At 38.3% G+C, this 19,564-nt stretch overlaps 1 protein-coding gene across 2 annotated transcripts in view; it reads left to right on the forward strand.

Moving 5' to 3' along the window:
- Nucleotides 1-19,564, forward strand: part of zmp:0000000755 (phosphofurin acidic cluster sorting protein 2) — a 72,488-nt gene that overhangs the window by 6,187 nt on the left and 46,737 nt on the right. For both annotated transcript variants that reach the window (XM_057847865.1, XM_057847866.1), the window contains exon 2: nucleotides 14,698-14,785. In XM_057847865.1, coding sequence (XP_057703848.1) covers nucleotides 14,698-14,785 — 88 coding nt within the window. The remainder of the gene's footprint in view (nucleotides 1-14,697; nucleotides 14,786-19,564) is intronic.

Consider the following 19,564-nt stretch of genomic DNA (forward strand, 5'->3'; position numbering starts at 1 on the left):
AAATTTACCGTCACCGAAATTCTTAACGATGACCGACGTAATTTTGACCATGTCGGTAAATTCGGTAAATTAATAAAACAAGAAAATATAGTCTTTTCATCCCGCTTTGATTCTGTGTTGTTCGTCTGTGTTCATTCCCCTTTAAGAAAGCAGTGAATGTGCTTACGTAGGGAGTCACGTGATCATCAGGAAGCCAATCAAACAAAAGCCCGGTAAGCTAACGCTAGCAGCTAACGCTACAAGCAAAACGTGATTGAGTGTGGCTTAAGGGAGGTTCACCAAACTTTCAACCGACATTTAGTAGACTCTTGGTGGCATCCAGACGGGCTTTCACCCGCTGTCCTCCTTTGTTCTCACGATTTCCGGAGATGGTGCTTTCAGTGCTTTCTACTGGTAGCCAGGCTAACGCTAGCTAGCGGCTAACGCTACAAATGAACGTTATGGAGTCGGATAACGGCTCTAACCTTGTCGAAACGGCTGAACTTAATGAGTGGATTGGGCACGGACTGCATCTACTGGACTGTCTCAGAAAATTAGAATACACAATATTCTAATTTTCTGAGACAGTCCTGTATATTGTTCTATGTAAAGGACGTCAGCCAAGGTCGGCCCCCCACATTTTTACCACGCCAAATCTGGTCCCCTTTGCAAAAAGTTTGGACACCCCTGCTTTAAATGGTGGATTAATGTACAGGACTGTCTCAGAAAATTAGAATATTGTGTATTCTAATTTCCTGAGACAGTCCAGTAGCAATTACTATGTGGCGTTATTTTGTATCTGTGTGTGATTCCTCTGATAGCTTTTGTGATGGTAAAGCATTCAGCATGAAGTACAATCCAACGGCAAAACTTATAATGACCGAGAAATGGCCCCAGCTATTTTTATTGTGCGTGCATTTATTAAAAAATGCACTGGGGGGAGAAAAAACCCTTAAACCATAAAGTAAACACTTGTATTTAATAATTATGTCACAGCAGCCATTAACAATAAGTTGTCTTTTTGAAGTGTACTGTTCAAGCTGCAAGTCATTTGTGTTACAATTACATGTTTGCACAGGCATATTGATTTTGACAATGTACATTGTTCAAGTCATACACGCTGTTATAAATGTTCATACTTGAATTCTTATTGCTTACAATACATTTTTATAAACTTAATGTTTAGACTGCATGTACAATTGTTAAATACAGTATATCAAATTGAATGCTGGTAAATAAATCAACAAGAAATAGTTAATCTGTATTTCATGCATTGATTCAGATTTTCAAATTATATAACAGTCCGCTTGGGCGAATTTATCGTCATTTATCGTTATCGAGATAAATCTGCTCAATTTATCGTGATACATGTTTAAGGCCATGTCGCCCAGCCCTATTGGATACTAGAAAAAATGTCATCTGGACATCCCTAGTTGAAGTCAACTGGAATCCTTGCTTCATCTAGGTGTTCACATTGTCCTCGTGAGTGGACCAGTAAGCATCCTGACTCACCCCTTTTTTATGATTACTCCCAGAGCTTGAAAAGTGTCAAAATCCACTCTGTTTCCTTCCCGGAGAAGGAGGAATTTCCTTAGGGAGCATTTTACATTCCTGGGAACTTGAGCATTTCTAGGGCAGGTCACTTCGTTGAACCCTAAGAGTTCCCTTGTTGACCAACAACCTACACCCTGAGAGCTGAGGCAGGAATGAAGTTGTGGATAGTCCACCCATTTAAAAGCAATGGTGATCCGTCCCAGGGCTTGAGAACAGGCAGGCTGCTTCTCTTGAATTCATCATGAAGGGAAAAGTCTCCACTGCGCTCCACCCACACCACTTGTAATGTCAGAATTGAATACAGTCTAGATCTTTGTTGGGTGGGTAATGGGTTCTTTGGAAGTTAAGTTATATCAGTTGTGTATTGCAAAAGTCAGCAACTCCAATTTATGGTGAATCTAGTAAGTCTCTTTATAGTCTCTCTGCCTTGTTCTTGCTCTACTTATTTCCCACCTCTCCCATGCAGGCATTTCCTGAGTTGGATGTGCCAGCAACAACACACAGGCTATTCTTTCAGATAATACTTTGTCGTGTGGATGAATGAAAGCACCTGACAGACCATCTAAAAACAAGATGTGTCATTGTGCTATAGAAGATGTTTCCTGTCAAGATTTGTCCTGAAGAATCAGGTGTTTGGATTGGATTGGATTGCTTTAATAGTCATTGACACACAGTACAAGAACAGGTGACAACTGCTGCTGAAGATCGTTCCACTCCGCCAATTTCTCTCTCTTTTTCAGAGCAGGAAGAAGTTTCTCTTGGACATCAGTTAGATGGAGAGCTTTTCAGTTATATGCCTACTATGATTCACACAACATGAGGTGGGAAAAAAATGTTATTTGGCGTCTGGTTAAGAACAAATCAGTATTTTTTGGTGTGTCAAATCTCAAACAACACTGATGCTGTGGCTGGCCCACTTGTCTAATCCCAGATTAAGGAGTCTGAACTGTCTGTTTCTGTTTACATTCAATTGCTCAATTAGCCCACATCACTGCTCTATGTCACTTCATTCTTCCTCAAGTATAGATCACATTGAAGAGTCAAGCAGAACAACCTTTGGGGACATGCGACACTCTCTCCTCGATGTATTCCTTTCATATAGTGGAATTCAATTAAACTTGAATACAAACACCACGACTTTGCTTAATACAGGCAAATATGCATCCTCAAGCCCATACCACCTCCTACCACGCTTCTCGCTCTCAATTTATATTTGAAGTGACTGAGCTGCCAGTCGGTGGATGAATATTACATACAGTATTGTAGATAGGCATGTGTCGGTATGATAACCTTAAGACAAAATATCACAGTATCACGGTGTTGCAATTACAGCTCTAAAAATGTGCTACTTTTGAGATATTTAGGTTAAAAAAAAGAACAGGATTTTAAGTTTTTCAAAACATTAGGAAATTGGAACATACGTATAATGTTAAAATAAATTTGAAATAACAAAAATCAAATAAATGCAATCCTTTGGGTGAGCCTAAACCAACAGCCACAGCTCACCATTATTTCCATCAGAACAAAAATAATTGAATTATTTACCATAAAAAGCACGTGTGTGTGACTCGTATCATGTTTACATTATACACACTCTTTCTCAACACAGTTGCCAGTGAGAAAAAAAAACACGTTTTACCACCGCTAGTCACACTAAACACGCTGGAGTTAACTTTCGTATCAAGTGGGAAACGTTTATGACAGCGTTTAGTAACCTTTAATTTTGTATAAATGCGAAATCATATTGGAGGTATTGCCTCCTCAGCAGCCACCGTTCGCGAACATGTTTTACATGTCGGTTTGCCCTCATCCTCTAAGCCGCGGCCGTCTGTAACTTTTCTGTAGTGGATGTACTCCCATACCAGTGATTTTGTTTTCTTTGATGGATGGAAAAAGTTCAGGAATTTCACCTCTTCCAGCTATCGTGTAGCACAACTGACTCACTGACACTGAGTAACAACCGGTGGGGCAGGGTTAAGCCTTACAGCTGCAAGCAAGGGATTTCTCCATGCATTTTTGGGACACAAAAAATAACTGATACCTTAGGGCTGGTGAGACGGAAAATTTTTGCGGTTTTGAAACCCTGACGTTTTCATACCGTGGTATACCTTGAAACCGGTAATCAGCACATGTCTAATTGAAGTAGAGCTGAAACGAATACTTGAGCAACTTGAGTAACTCGAGTTTAAACTGATCAGAGTAATTTTATTCACCTCGAGGAATCGTTTAATTTTGCCAGCTCTAAGCATCACGTTTTGCCCGGACTACTTTTAACGCGGGGCAACGCGCTGACTTAGTGCAGCCGACAGCCGCTATAAACTACGCCGACGTTGCTGAAAACTACGCCCGCATGATGTGGTAGCAGGTAGTGTCCGATGCGTCTCATAAATATCGCATGCATTTAGAACTAGATGCGAAATGACAGACTCGGCCATGTCTGGGCAGCGTTAGTAAACAGCCGCCATTTTTGAGCAGTAGACTTCCCAGCGCTAATAAATATAACATTACTGTCACTCGCTCAGGTAACGTTAGCCTTTCGGAGGGCTAGATTTCTATTGATTATGACCACTGTCGATGCGTGGCTAACGTGTCTTACATACAGGCTTTATTTAATCTGTAAAAACACAGTCGAGTGATGAGGGTGTAAAATTAAAACATAATAAAGCTAACTTAAAAACACAGTAGAGTGATGAGGGTGTAAAATTAAAACATAATAAAGCTAACTGTCAGTTTTAGCTCAGTAGTCGTTGCTGAATAAAACACCAAGTAGCACTTGTCCCTAATGTGCTCCAATACAGCAGGTATTATACATTTATTTTAAACACTGCAAAACGTGAAAAACCTATTAGTACTTATAGTTTAGACTAACTTAAAACTTAACTAGAACTTAAAATAGCTTGACACAAATGGAAATTCAATTGAAACACGTGGGGAAAACATAGCTTTCAAGTGATGTGTGTTATCAAGCTTAATTACATTTTTAGGTTAGAAATTGTTTTGTTTTGTTTTTTTTAATAAGATTTTAAGTTTTTTGAGTGAAAGCAGTGATTTCTCTTTTCTAGTCACATCTGAGATGCGATTCGTGGCAGTTTTCAACAATGTACTTCGGAAATAAAGACATTGATTGACTGAAAATGGTTCAATATTGGATTAAATTTCTTTTTTTCTCATGTATATTTATAATTACTCTTTACCTAAAAAAAAAAAAAAAAAAAAATTGATAGAATTTTCAGTTGATTACTCTATTACTAAAATATTAGATAGCTGCAGCTCTAAATTGAAGTAACTTGTAAATATGTCTACAATGATGATATGTTAGGTGTGGACGTTAGGTGGACGTCAAACCCATTTCCACTAGGCTGGCTAACATTGAATGATCATTTTTTTAGGGCCATTGATCACACTAGATGTTCAGTCCATTTTGGCTGGCAGATGAAATGGGTTAGATGTCTAGCGCCACCAGTGGCAGGCAAAGACTTAACATGCTCTAAGTGAAGTCTATTTATCAAACTTAAATTGGATTCGATAACAGAATATTTTGCTTTAAAGAGCAGGATTGTTGGATTTGTAAACATATATTGTCCGCTCATGACTTACATGCTCACTGCAAACATAGGGGTGCTGACCTAATCAGCTGCTGTCAAGAATGAACAAAAAAGTGGTTTATCCTCGAAAAATAGAAATAAAGCGTCTTTCATCAATTAATTCCACACTTGGGTCATAATTCTCAATAAGTAGACCAATTGACCATTTTTGTTATTCTTTCAATCCTTACTCAATTTGCTTTAACCTTCAAGCCTCCTTGCCTGTGTTCCTGCTGGTATTAAGTTTGTTGAAAAATATACAGCAATAGAAAACTGCATCCGCTTCATCTGTTGTGTATACTGTACACTCAACACAGCCCTATTACACTGCAGGCTTGAGAAGGTTTCTTTTGCGGTATTAAAGCCCAAACAGCATATGGCCATCTGTGACACATCACGAGATATTGGGGGCTGAAATGCCTCTTGCGTGCAAACCTAAATACACGTTAAGCTCTTCTATGCAATATGCATGCTCGTATTTGAACTTGTCAAATTGCATTTGCTATTTGTTATGAGTGTTTCTTAAAATTAAAGCAGACCAGTTCTGCCCCACTTGTAAAATGTAACACATATATCAAAACGCTTTAACTCATTGGTTGCCACTGACAGGGATAGACGAACAAAAGTTGCTTTAAAAATAAACTGTTTTTACATTGACCGCGCAGTATCTTTGACATATTACCACTTACACTCAAACTAAGGGAAGACAGCAACAACTTTCCTACTTTTACAGCGGGGAGAACAAGTATTTGATGCACTGCCGATTTTGCTGGTTTTCCCACTTGCAAGCCATGTAGAGGTCTGTAATTTGTATCATAAATTCTCTTCAACTGTGAGGGACGGAATCTAATACAAAAATCCAGAAAAATCACATTGTATAATTTTCAAATAATAAATTTGTATTTAACGGCATGAAATAAGTATTTGATACATTACCAACTAGTAAATATTTCGGCTTTTAGTTCTTTTTTAAGAAACCCTCCTGTTCTCCACTCATTACCGGAAGCAACTGCACCTGTTTGAACTTGTTACCTGTATAAAAGACACCTGTTCACATGCTCAAACAAACAAACTCCAACCTCTCCACAATGGCCAAGACCAAAGACATGTGTAAGGACATCAGGGATAAAATATTAGACCTGCACAAGGCTGGGATGGGCTACAGGAAAATAAGCAAGCAGCTTGGTGAGAAGGCAACAACTGTTGGAGCGATTATTAGAAAATGGAAGAAGTTCAAGTTGACGGTCAATCTGCCTCGTTCTGGGGCTTCATGCAAGATCTCACCTCGTGGGGCATCACTGATCATGAGGAAGGTGAGGGATCAGTCCAGAACTACACAGGAGGACCTGGTCAATGACCTGAAGAGAGATGGAACCACAGTCTCGAAGAAAATCATCGGAAACACATTACGCCGTCATGGATTAAAATCCTACAGCGCACGCAAGGTCCCGCTGCTGAAGCCAGTGCATGTCCAGACACGTCTGAAGTTTGCCTCTGACCATCTGGATGATCCAGAGGAGCAATGGGAGAAGGTCATGTGGTCGGATGAGACCAAAATTGAACTTTTTGGTCTAAACTCGGCTCGTCGTGTTTGGAGGAAAAAGAAGGATGAGTACAACCCCAAGAACACCATCCCAACCGTGAAACATGGAGGAGGAAACATCATTTTCTGGGGCTGCTTCTCTGCCAAGGGTACAGGACGACTGCACCGTATTAAGGGGAGGATGGATGGGGCTATATATCGCCAGATCTTGGCTGACAACCTCCTTCCTTCAGTGAGAGCCCTGAAGATGGGTCGTGGCTGGGTCTTCCAGCATGACAACGACCCAAAGCACACAGCCAAGGCAACTAAAGAATGGCTCCATAAGAAGCATCTTAAGGTCCTGGAGTGGCCTAGCCAGTCACCAGATCTGAACCCGATAGAAAATCTGTGGAGGGAGCTGAAAGTCCGTGTTGCCCGGCAGCAGCCCCGAAACCTGAAGGCTCCGAAGAAGATCTGCATGGAGGAGTGGGCCAAAATCCCTGCTGCAGTGAGTGCAAACCTTGTCAAGGATTACAGGAAACTTTTGGTATCTGTAATAGCAAACAAAGGTTTCTGTACCAAATATTAAGTTCGATTTTTGTGATGTATCAAATACTTATTTCATGCAATTAAATGCAAATATATTATTTAAAAATCATACAACGTGATTTTCTGTTTTTTTTTTGTATTAGATTCCGTCCCTCACAGTTGAAGAGAACTTATGATACAAATTACAGACCTCTACATGCTTTGCAAGTGGGAAAACCAGCAAAATCGGCAGTGTATCAAATACTTGTTCTCCCCACTATATATTGACTTTAATGTTATTTTAAAAATTACAGTAACTCATTGGCTGCCTTCGACGCATATAGACGTCCAATCTATTTGAACTGAGAGGGCCTGGCAGCGATCAAACGATCGCTATCCACCCTCCCAGTCCAAATGGATTGGATGTCTATCACCATTATTGCCATGAAAACAAGATAATTGAATCCCTGCCATTCCAAGTCAAATGAGTTTGATGTCTATCGCTGTCAATGGTAGTGAATCAGTTAATTTCCTTGCAGTGTGAACGTAGCCTGAATTGCATGTAGGTGTGTAATGGTTGCTTGTCTATTGCCCTGTGATTGGCTGGCAACCAGTTTAGGGTGTAACCCGCATCCTTGTCCGTATTCAATTTGGATAGACTATAGCCACCGCGAGACTCGTAAGGATAAGTGTGTACAGATTGATGGATGTTTAACTTTTAAAATAGCCATGGTGCTTTTGCACAGCAAATCTCATTCTCGCAATCGTTAGACTTTCATTCGTGTTTCTCGTACAAGAGTGAAATATTCAAAAGGAGTAGCTTTCAAAGCAGCTCACCCTTTATTTTGGGCTAAATTATGGAACTAGGTGTATAAATTTGTCATGAAAGAACAAAGTACTGTGGCTTTCTGCCACAAAGAACTAAAGCCACATGCATTTCCAATGAGGACAGAGCAGTGGTACATTATAAGATTTTTTTCCCCTCTTCTAGCTATAACCTCCATTACATCATATATTCAGTCTTTTTCATTCATTCCTCTTTTAAATCACTCTCTCCAGCCTCCATTGCCCCTGCTTTGTGCCTCTGACAATTGCCGTGCAGTGATGCGAAGGCATGGAACTGGCATAACATCAAGCACAGTGCTGACCAGGGGAAAATAAATACAAAAGTGTGTTTTTGTTTAGGCTGCTAAGTCATTTGTTCAGTTCAGGGGTTTCATTTCTGTGGTATTTTGTTGCCACCCCTCCACTCTCACACACACAGAGAGCAAGGTTTTTGCCAGGAGCAGCTTAGCATTAGTCTCTTTGTAGTCCCTTCATCTAAACAGGACCTTTATCACCATGTTACTTGAGATGTTGCGATCACTTAAGAAGTCCAGAAATAGTGTTGCGTTAGTAGCCACAGGGGCTCTACCGTACATCTTGAAAGGACATTTTTTTAAGGAGGGATATGCACTGTTGGTTGAGTGATGCTTTAAAACCACTCTGTAATCAAAAATTTACCTTCAATGACTCAAGCGAGGTCATGCAATTAAATCTTAGAATTCATAATTACCAATAGGTGGACAGAAATAATAATCATGACTCCAATTCCACCGTCGTTTTTATTGTACTGTTGTTGTTGTGTTTAACCATGACTATGGAGTAGACATGTGCTGAATACCGGTTTCAAGGTAGACCGTGATATGAAAACGTCAAGGTTTTAATACCGCAAAAATTTTCCTTCATACCGTCCCTAAGGTATTAGCTATTTTTTATGTCCCAAAAATGCATGGAGAAATCCCTCGCTTGCAGTTGCAAGGCCCAACCCTCCCCCACTGGTTGTTGCTCAGTGTTAGTGCTAAAAGATGGCTGGAGGAGGTGAAACTCCCGAACTTTTTCCCCATCGAAGAAAACAAAATCGCTCGTATGGGAATACTTTGGCAACAGAAAAGTTACAGACGGCCGCGGTGTAGAGGAAGACGGCCAACCGACTTGTAAAACATGTTTGGGGAGGGTGGCTGCCAAGGAGGCAATACCTCCAATATGATTTCGCATTTATACAAAATTAAAAGTAAGGAAACATTGTCATGAACGTTTCCCACCAGCTACAAGGGTTAACTCCAGCGTGTTTAGTGTGTCTAGCGGTGGTAAAAGTGGTGTTTTTTCTCTCTGGCAACTGTGTTGAGAAAGGGTGTGTATAATGTAAACATGATACGAGTCATACACACGTGATTTTTATTGAAAATAATTAAATTTGAATTTTATTTAGAATATTTGTTTTGTTTTTTTTACATTATTTTTCAAATTCAACTTAACATTTTACTTATGTTTCAATTTGCTACCAGACCAAACCCTGATATCTCAAAGTAAAATATTTTAGAGCTGTAACTGCAATTCCGTGAAATTGTGATATTTTTGCTTAAGGTTATCATACCACCAGAATCTCATACCGGCACATGCCTACTATGGAGCATGGTGAAGGCAGTTGTTATCAAGACGGGGAAACCAAGAGTTACCAAGTTACCAAGAGGTGGACAGTGGACACCCAAACCAAATTTATAAAAGTACGAGTAAAAACCTAAGCTGGGATGAGGAAAACATGCAAAACTTTGATCCAATGATGTACTACCTAGTCAGCTGCAATGTTGCTGTTGTTTTATAGGAGGAAAGTGAATTTAAATGGGTATGGTGACCCAACAATTGTATGTTGTCTGTCAACATACTAAAACCTCGAACTCGAAAAGCAAGCAAACAAACAACTTGAAGCACTGTTTGCCCGAAGAAAAAAAACTGTTAAGGGGATTGAGCGGGTTGGACAAAGCACAAAGTAATTGTGGGACTCATACACGTATATGAATTGTTTGCCCAATAGTGTTTGTTTGTGGCCTTTTTCCAGTGACTGCCTTCTTCCATCTTTGTTATATTCATGTGCGTTGGTAAAGCAGTCTTCTGAATCTATTTACAATGTGTTAATTTTGTAGGCAACAGAATTGTAAAGATTATGAATAGTTGATACTCATTAGAAGTCTTTGTGTAACTGCTGCTGTAAAGTTAATTTAATGTATTTGGCTGTATAGCCGTCCATCATAGACCTCTTATCAAAGACAAATATTTGACAATGGCTGTTGAAATGAATTACCAGATAAGATTTACGATCTCCTAAAATACACAGGGACTGCTGTGGTTGCCTTCATTTCCTTTTCCAGCTAACAATATACGTATTACAAAATAAAATTTAATTAAACCTTTATAGTTTAAAATGTAAAGGATTAAAACATTACCTTGTTAAACATCTGAGTATCAGTCAATGTTTTGAAAATGGTGATTATATTCTGAGGAGGAAAATACTTTATTTTGCAGTTTTGCTCCATTCTGGAATGCGATAAGGTCAACTATTGGTAAAGTTACAACAAATGACACGGTTATTCTAATAGGCTTAGCCCTCCCATGTCGCTGTCCGTGATGCCATGTTAAGCTAAAGCTATTAGCTCAAAAGAGTGCTCAGGCACCATTAGAGTGCTCAATAAATCAGCCATCAGGCGTTTTACCTTAGGTTCTGATGCTCTAATATGTGTGAATTAAATTTTATGGCTGGTTGGAACTGTAAATACGTCCAAGAGATCTGGTCGCACCCAGGACAGTACTATTGAAGCTTTTTTTCCTCCAATTATAAATACACAATGACTGTTAATTTCCCAAACCTAAATACCCTCTCGTGTGAATGTGTGGTAAATCAATAAATGGTACTTTCATTAAAAATAAATAAATACATAAAATAAAAATCTGAAATCTAATATTATTATATAATGGGTTATATTAACATCAATCAGTTAAGCAGCGATTACCATGTTCAGTGTATCACAAAAGTGAGTACACCCCTCGCATTTCTGCAGATATTTACGTATATCTTTTCATGGGACAACACTGACAAAATGGCACTTTGACACAATGAAAAGTAGTCTGTGTGCAGCTTATATAATAGAGTTAATTTATTTTCCCCTCAAAATAACTCAAAATATAGCCATTAATATCTAAACCCCTCTACACGCCATAGAGACTACGTACATCCCTAAATGTCCAAATTGAGTACTGCTTGTCATTTTCCCTCCAAAATGTCATGTGACTCGTTTAGGGCTGCAGCTATCGAATATTTTAGTAATCGGTAATCGACTGAAAATTCGTATCAATTAATCGAGTAATTGGATAAAACTTTTTTTTTTTAGGTAAAGAGCAATTATAAATATACACGAGAAAAAAAGACATTTCATCCAATATTGAACCATTTTCAGTCAATCAATGTCTTTATTTTCGATGTACATTGTTGAAAACAGCCAACAATTGCATCTTAGATGTGACTAGAAAAAAAAATTCACTGCTTTCACTCCAAAAAACTTCTAGATCTTATAAAAAAAAATATTTCTTACCTAAAAATGTAATTCCGCTTGATAACACACATCACTTTAAAGCTATGTGTTTTTCCCATGTGTTTCAATTGAATTTACATTTGTGTCAATCTATTCTTAAGTTCTAGTTAAGTTTTAAGTTAGTCTAAACTGTAAGTCCTGATAGGATTTTGAGTTTTTGCAGTGTTCAAAATAAATGTATGATACCTGCTGTATTGGAGCACATTAGGGTCCAGTGCTACTTGGTGTTTTATTCAGCAATGACTACTGAGCTAAAACTGACAGTTAGCTTTATTATGTTTTAATTTTACACCCTCATCACTCTACAGCGTTGTTTTTTTACAGATTAAATAAAGACTGTATGTAAGACATGTTAGCCACGCATCGACAGTGGTCATAATCAATAGAAACCTAGCCCTCTGAAGGGCTAATGTTACGTGAGCGATTGACAGTAACGTTATACTTATTAGCGCTGAGAAGTCTACTTCTTAAAGATGGCGGCTGTTTACTAACGCTGCCCAGACGCGGCGGAGTCTGTCATTTCGCATCTAGTCCTAAATGCATGCGATATCTATGAGACGCATCGGACACTACCTGCTACCACACTAGCATCATGTGGGCGTAGTTTGTTGCGGCTGTCGGCTGCAGTAAAGTTTTTTTTTTTTTTTTTTTTATTGCTTCTTCCTCTACGCACGTGATGTCAGCGCGTTGTCCCGCATTAAAAGTAGTCAGGGCATTGTCAGATTGAAGAGGTGGGGGGTCAGCCTGTTAGTGCTCAGACCATATGCCGCACAAGAAAGCCCGCCCGTCTCATCAGACCATAGAACATGGTTCCAGTAATCCATGTGCTTTGTTGACAAACTGTTTGCGGGCTTTCTTGTGTACCGTCTTCAGAAGAGGCTTTCTCCTGGGGTGACAGCAATGCACACCAATTTGATGTAGAGTGCGGCGTATGGTCTGAGCACTAACAGGCTGACCCCCCACCTCTTCAATCTCTGCAGCAATGCTGGCAGCACTCCTGTAACGAGTCACATGACATTTTGGAGAGAAAATGACAAGCAGTACTCAATTTGGACATTTAGAGATGTACGTAGTTTCTATGAGGTGTACTCACTTTTGTTGCCAGGGGTTTAGATATTAATGGCAATATTTTGAGTTATTTTGAGGGGAAAATAAATTAACTCTATTATATCAGCTGAACAAAGACCACTTTTCATTGTGTCAAAGTGTCATTTTGTCAGTGTTGTCCCATGAAAAGATATACTTAAATATCTGCAGAAATGCGAGGAGTGTACTCACTTTTGTGATACACAGTAAAAAAAGCATCATTAGCCTTGACTTAATGATGAGACAACAAGATCTTAGCTAAACTTTGTGTGTGTAGGAAAATTGGAAAAAGGTCCTCTTGACGTGTTTGCTCTTATCAGCTAGCAAACAGAATTTGAAAAAAAACAAAAAAAATTATCTTTACTTCTCACCTCCTGTTCACAGCAATTTGAAACCGCAGCTCAACCCAGCCATACTTTTGAAGTATGGATTTATGGATTCTACTGTTTGGTTTCTTGTTGACAAATGTATATGCCACTACGACTACTGGTCACAATAGTCGTCTGAAAGTAGTTATATTGGCATCTGTGTTGGAGGAAGTGAACATATCAGCCAATATCGCTGAAGTAGAAGCTTTTTAAACTCGTGTTTTGGTCGATTGCTTATATAAGAACAATAAATTCCTGTGTTTACAGTTGTTGTTTTTGAAGTTAAAAAACGTTTTGAGGAGGTTTATTGCTGTGAGATGAACAAACCTCGACTGCCTCTCGATTTTTCTTTCCATTTCTGTGCAGTGAGCTGCACTCTGAAACGATCATATTAAAGGCAGTTGCGCTTTTTAAACGTAATAAAAATTGATTTTGGACAACACCAGATCAGTCGCTGCAGTCACTTGTTTAGGTGGCAAATTGAACTGGCACCAGGCCTGACCAGATGGCTTCAATTAACACCTTCAACACAATCCAGTGGCAGACAGGAGCACAGATAACACTTCTGACAAATTTGAAATGAAAAAAAAAAACAGAACTGGTTCCTGATGTGACCCATTCAGCGCCTGCAGCCTTTTTAATTACACGCAGAGCAGTGACGAGAGAGATGTTTGTTGTTGAGCCATCAGTCCTGTTTTCTTCCACCCCTCCCCCCTCCTGACATAGAGCTGTGCTGCTGGTGACTCATCCTCACCATAAGGCAAGATTCTACAAGGTATAACATTTGGTTACTCCAGACTCTTAACAGATTTGCATTCAGTATTTAGACAAACATACATACATGCATGTATAAATATGAAAAGTTAATGTGTTTTTTGTGCTCATCAGGCAGTAATAATACATTTAAATAATAATTATGCATAGACTTCATAATTGTATATATTATGAAGTCTATGAATTATGAAATAAGTTGAATATGCAGTTTTCTTTTCATTTGGTTGCAAATGCTGCTTTTAAAGTTAAAAGTAAAGTGGCAGGATGGGCAGTCACACGTTCATTTTCACATTTCACACTTACACTTAGTTCCTCCATACACCAGACGTCCGTCATATCTCGTGCTATCATTTTCTCAGTGCCTTTCTTAATCACACTTGCCGAGCAGGGAGTTTCGAGAGTGAAATCATTGAGTGTTGTGGTGTGGCTCTCAAAAGGAATGGGTGTCTGCATAGCTGGGTGTTAACGTTGTCTTTCTTACTCACCTTTGATCATAATTTAATGTTACAGGACTGATGGGAAAAGTAGGTCATGAGGAAGTTAAGCAAACCTGGTCTGAAAGTTCTTCACTTACTCAAAAAACAAGAATTTGAGTGATGTCACCTTCCTTGTATTCATTTGTTCTATCTCTTATCCCTTCACAAATGAAAGATATTTAGATTAATGCTAACATATTTAGAACGACAATGAGTAAACAGTTAGCCATCTATTCAATCATTAATATAGCATCACTTAGGCATGACTAAGTGAAAGAATTGCTCTGATGACAAATATTTTTAAGTTTTACTTGGATATGTGCTTCTTGAATCTGTTCCATTTTTAGTTCTACCTGGAGGCCTAAAAATGTCCAAATTTTCTTGCATTTCTATAACCTTTTTTCTTCTTCTCTCACACAGGCTCTGCAGCCTCACTTTGAAAAAACTAGTTGTGCTGAAAGAATTGGACAAAGAACTGAATTCGCTTTCTATTGCTGTCAAAATACAGGTGAGTCGGTGTAATCTTTTGAGCCTTTTATTTTTTTCCCCCCAATTCTTTGCTTGCGCTGCACCCTGTTCAACATAATCGCCAGCCTCGTTAACAATAAGTCATGGCGCTAATCCTGCCAATTGATAAAAAGCCTTCTTAGCACAGGCAGCTCTGGTATGTCACATCCACTCGCGTGCTTAAAATAGCAGACTAACATTACTACTAGGTAGGTGCATTAGCACCTTAAGAGGGATTTAGAATGTTATAATTCATGACTTGTGTGCGACCTTAACAGGTGTTGACTCATGGCAATGGTGTCACCCTTTGGCATTAAACCTTGAAGTCGAAAGAAAATAATAATTTGTGAACAATCGTACAACACCACAAAGCATGGATTGTTTTACTGTTTGGTAAATGTCACTACTAAAGGTCACTAAGGAGTAGCAACAATAAGATTTTGGATGACTGAAGGATACTAAAAGGTGTGACGTGGGCTCTATGTTTGTGCATTTTATTTTATCACTCAGGCAATAAAGCAGTTGTGTTTTAACAGATCTGTATGCTGTGCTTTGCCTAACGAAACTCAATCCAAACTCTGCATGAAGATGAACGTAATTAAAACGTTGAAATTGTTGTGTGAGGTTTAAGAAGTGTCTGTACTGATGTTCAATGGCATTTTTAAATTCACAGTAAAATAAATATTTTTTATAATTTGGTTTTATTATTTTTTTCAGTTTCAGTTGAGATAATACAATAAAGAAAATTGCATTTACTCTAAAGTCAAGAGACATTGTAGCCTTCAGTGACAGTTGTTTGCTCATTGTAGCGCAGTTTTTAAGCATAGCATGGCAGACCTGAACAGATATTCGGTTGTTTGTTCAAAAACATGGTTTCTCTGGCCAGGCGTTTCACATTTCTGCTTTTATCGTATTGGCCCGAATATAAGACGGCCCTTATTATAAGACGACCCCCTCTTTTTCAAAACTCAGGTTAGAAAAAAGACCGAAAATAATTACAATACATCTGACACAAATGATTATAACAATATATTTGAGAGAAAAAGCATGTTATTTGCCTCATTCAAATCTTAACATCTGAACATTTAAATATGTAAACTAAAGTGTGATCGCATTCGTAAATGAATTGCTTCTGGTTTTTGAAATGTAAATAAACCAATTTATTGTGATAAAACAACAAAATTGCAATAACTGCATTAACCATCAAAGTGAAGTCTAACTATAACTGTAGTCTTGAAACAAATCTGAATAAGGAAAAACACTGCAAAAAAATAATGCAAACTGGTTAAACTTGAGAGTAGCTGAGATGGCGAGATAGTGTAAAGCGCTTTGAGCGCCTTGAAAGGGGGAAAAGCGCTATATAAGTATAACACCATTTACCATTTACCATCTGTCATGACAGAACATCGCTTCAATGATATCTGGCACCATCTAGTGTCGTGAATGGGTATAATGTCTAGACCGCAAATATAAAACGACCCCTACTTTTTCAGTCTTATTTCAATGCAATATTTAGGCCAATACGGTAATAAGTGCTCTCAGAAGCAAGTAGTAACAGAATTGACCGCGCTTACCGGTTGAAATGTAGAATCTATTGGCTGAATAAGGGTCACATTAACTTGTATGTCGTTGGGTTACACGTTTCGCCTGCCATAAAACCATTGCTGTTTAGTAGAGATTGACCGATATGGGTTTTTCAGGACCGATACCGATTATTAGTAGTTAGAGGGGCCGATATTCATTTTCAGTAAAAGTGTAAAAATTGGCGTCAAAAAAAGTTTAATAATACAAACACTGAACTTCACTGAAATGCCGAAAGCATGTTTATTTAATCACACAAATACAAAATAATAGCGCCAGACGTGCCTGAATTTCCTCGACTCTTAAACATGCTCTTATAAAGTTGAATAAAAGGTTAAATAAATAGCTCTCTGAAATTTTTCAACTTAAAATACAATACAACAAAATATAGGGTCAGCAGAACCTTAAGAAGAAGAAGACGAAAATTGAATAAAAAATAGCTCTCTGAATTTTTCCCTGAATTCTCCGCCTTTATGACCTCGTGTAAGTGTCCTTGAGCAAGAAACCTCACGTTGCTCCTGGTGCTGCGTCACCACTAGGTAGATGAGGGTATAGCGTGAAGCGCTTTGAGGGCCTTAAAAAGGTGGAGAGGCGCAATATAAGTACCGTGTTACCTCCAAATACGAAGTTAATTTGTTCCTGGACCTTGTTTGTTAGTCGAAATGGTCGTATGATTCTTATAATTCCATTAATACGTTCCACAGCCCTAAAACCTACACTTAATCCTTAATAAATACTGCTGTTACTATTGCAAATAGCAATTACAAAGAGCAAAACAAATAAATTATGAATAAAAATCATAATAATGATAATAATAATAATAATAATAATGATAATAAACAATAATAATACCTGTAATAATATAACGAATCGGGTTCTAATGTGGCGGACTTTTTTGCTGAACGCACGGGAGAGCGGTTCTATTATACTTTCTGTTTTGACGCTGGCGTCAACAGCAGCGGACACTAGGCGTGTTGTGTTGCACAAGTTGATGGAATAAATGATTGGAAACCTGATGAAGCTGGCGATTTCTTTGGCGATGTTACCACAATAAGAATTGTCACCTTAACTTATAAAGACTGGTGAACGGAGGCTGCCCGCTGGCCGAGATCGCCATTCTACGGCCCTATTGTCGACCCAGTTCATGGATGCACACACCATACTTATATTTTGCTATCATTTACATCTTCATTTCAATGGTAAGCGTCACCTTTTCTTTTTTTTTTTTCTCCACCTGCACTAACCTTTTTGGAACCAGTGTTGTTTTTTCTCACAAGATAATCAGCCGTGCGTCTGTCTTCCGGCAAAACAAAGAAACTACGGCGCTGTCAAAAATCGTCGTATTTCGAGCATGTCGTCGGATGTAGAAACAAATGACAAGTCAAATTTTACGTCGGATGTCGAAAAGATCGTGAGTCGAAGCGATCGTATGTCGAGGTACTACTGTATAACTCCATTTATCATTACCATTTAACCAATCATAGGACGGAGTGAATACAAGTGCAGGAGAGAGAGGCCTGGCTGCATCTGTGCTGAAATAACCCAGTTTAATTTTTTTTTTTTTTCATAGCGGCCGGTCGGATTAAAAAAAAGGCAGATACATGTCAAATTTCCAAATATATACATATATATCAAGCCTGAACTATATATCGTTTAAACATCGCCATTGTGATGTGCGTGTGCGCGATAGTCCCATCGCAAGGACGTGCAATAGTTATTTTTTTTAATCCACATACGCCTTGCTTTCTGCTCAGCGCACAGCCTCACACCCTCCCTCTGCCAGCTCTTTGTTCCTCACTGTCACTACAGCACTTGCCTATTAAAGTTACGATGCTGGTTATCTTTGATCTTGCCAAAGAAGCAGACTTCACAGCGCAGCAATGTTTCAATCATCGTTTAACTTGTTAAACAGTTTTTGCAAGGAAGCCGTGCTGGAATAAATGTGTGTGTGGAGAAGTTCGAGACATATAAAATAAATGCCAGAAGTGATCATGAGGAGTTTGTAATTTCTACATGTCACTCCAAGAGTCACAGCTAAGGTAGATAAACAGAAGCATTTAATAAAGCCAAGCATTTTTCTACTACAGTACTTTATTCTTGTTCAAAAATGATTTGGTTGGACAGTTATGTTTAGAACTGATCATAATTATTACATTAGAAGTGCTTAAAAACCATTTATTAATATATATATATGTATATATATATTTTTTTTAATCATACTTTGGGGGAAAAAGTGAGGGGAAAAAAACAGTTATGTTTAGAACTGATCATAATTATTACATTACAAGTGCTTAAAAACCATTTATTAATATATATATATATATATATATATATGTGTATATATATATTTTTTAATCATACTTTGGGGGAAAAAGTGAGGAAAAAAAACATGTCTTATACGTATCTCTTTCCAATGCTAAATCTGAATAAATACATTGAGCACACACAAAAAACAAAACAAAAAAATGGGGGGGGGGGGGGGCGCACTACTTCGCGGTTATTCACTTATCGCGGCGGGTTCTGGTCCCAATTGACCGCGAAAAACGAGGGTTCACTGTACATTGGGGTCATGGTGAGTCATCCAAAGTCTTTCCAAACAGCTATTCAGGTCAAATTGAAGTCAAAGTGAAAATTTCGTTAAAAAAAAAATATATATATATATATATATATATATATATATATATATATATATGTTATATATTTTTTATATCACAATATAATATCGCAGTATATCGCAACCCCCCCAAAAAATTGCAGCAATACTTTTTTCCAATATCGTTCAGGCCTGATATATATCCATAATATTAAATACTAAAAGCTGTCTTTTGGGCCGTAGGTCTGGGTCCATAATGGACAGATTCTCAGACAGTGGTCCATTAGTTATCATCTGCTGTCTTCTATCACTGTCTATCTATCCTTGAGACTACACTATCTCTGCCAAGCCCAAACAACCCTTACACCGATTCTTTAAATCTTTTTATTATGTCCATTACATTACAAAGTTATTACAAGGTCTATCTGGGAATGACTATACCTTGTATTTTTCCAATTAGATATTTTTGGTAGTTGTTTTAAATATAGACGTGTGCTGCCAAAAAAATAGGGAGTTTGACTGAAGTTGGACTTGTCTACCATTTGGCAGAGAACGAAAGGAGTAAAGGCTTGTTCCAGAGCACAAGTTCGAGGGAGAGAGGGGTGA

Source organism: Corythoichthys intestinalis, chromosome 10, assembly GCF_030265065.1.
Source record: "Corythoichthys intestinalis isolate RoL2023-P3 chromosome 10, ASM3026506v1, whole genome shotgun sequence".
Taxonomy (NCBI): Eukaryota; Metazoa; Chordata; class Actinopteri; order Syngnathiformes; family Syngnathidae; genus Corythoichthys; species Corythoichthys intestinalis.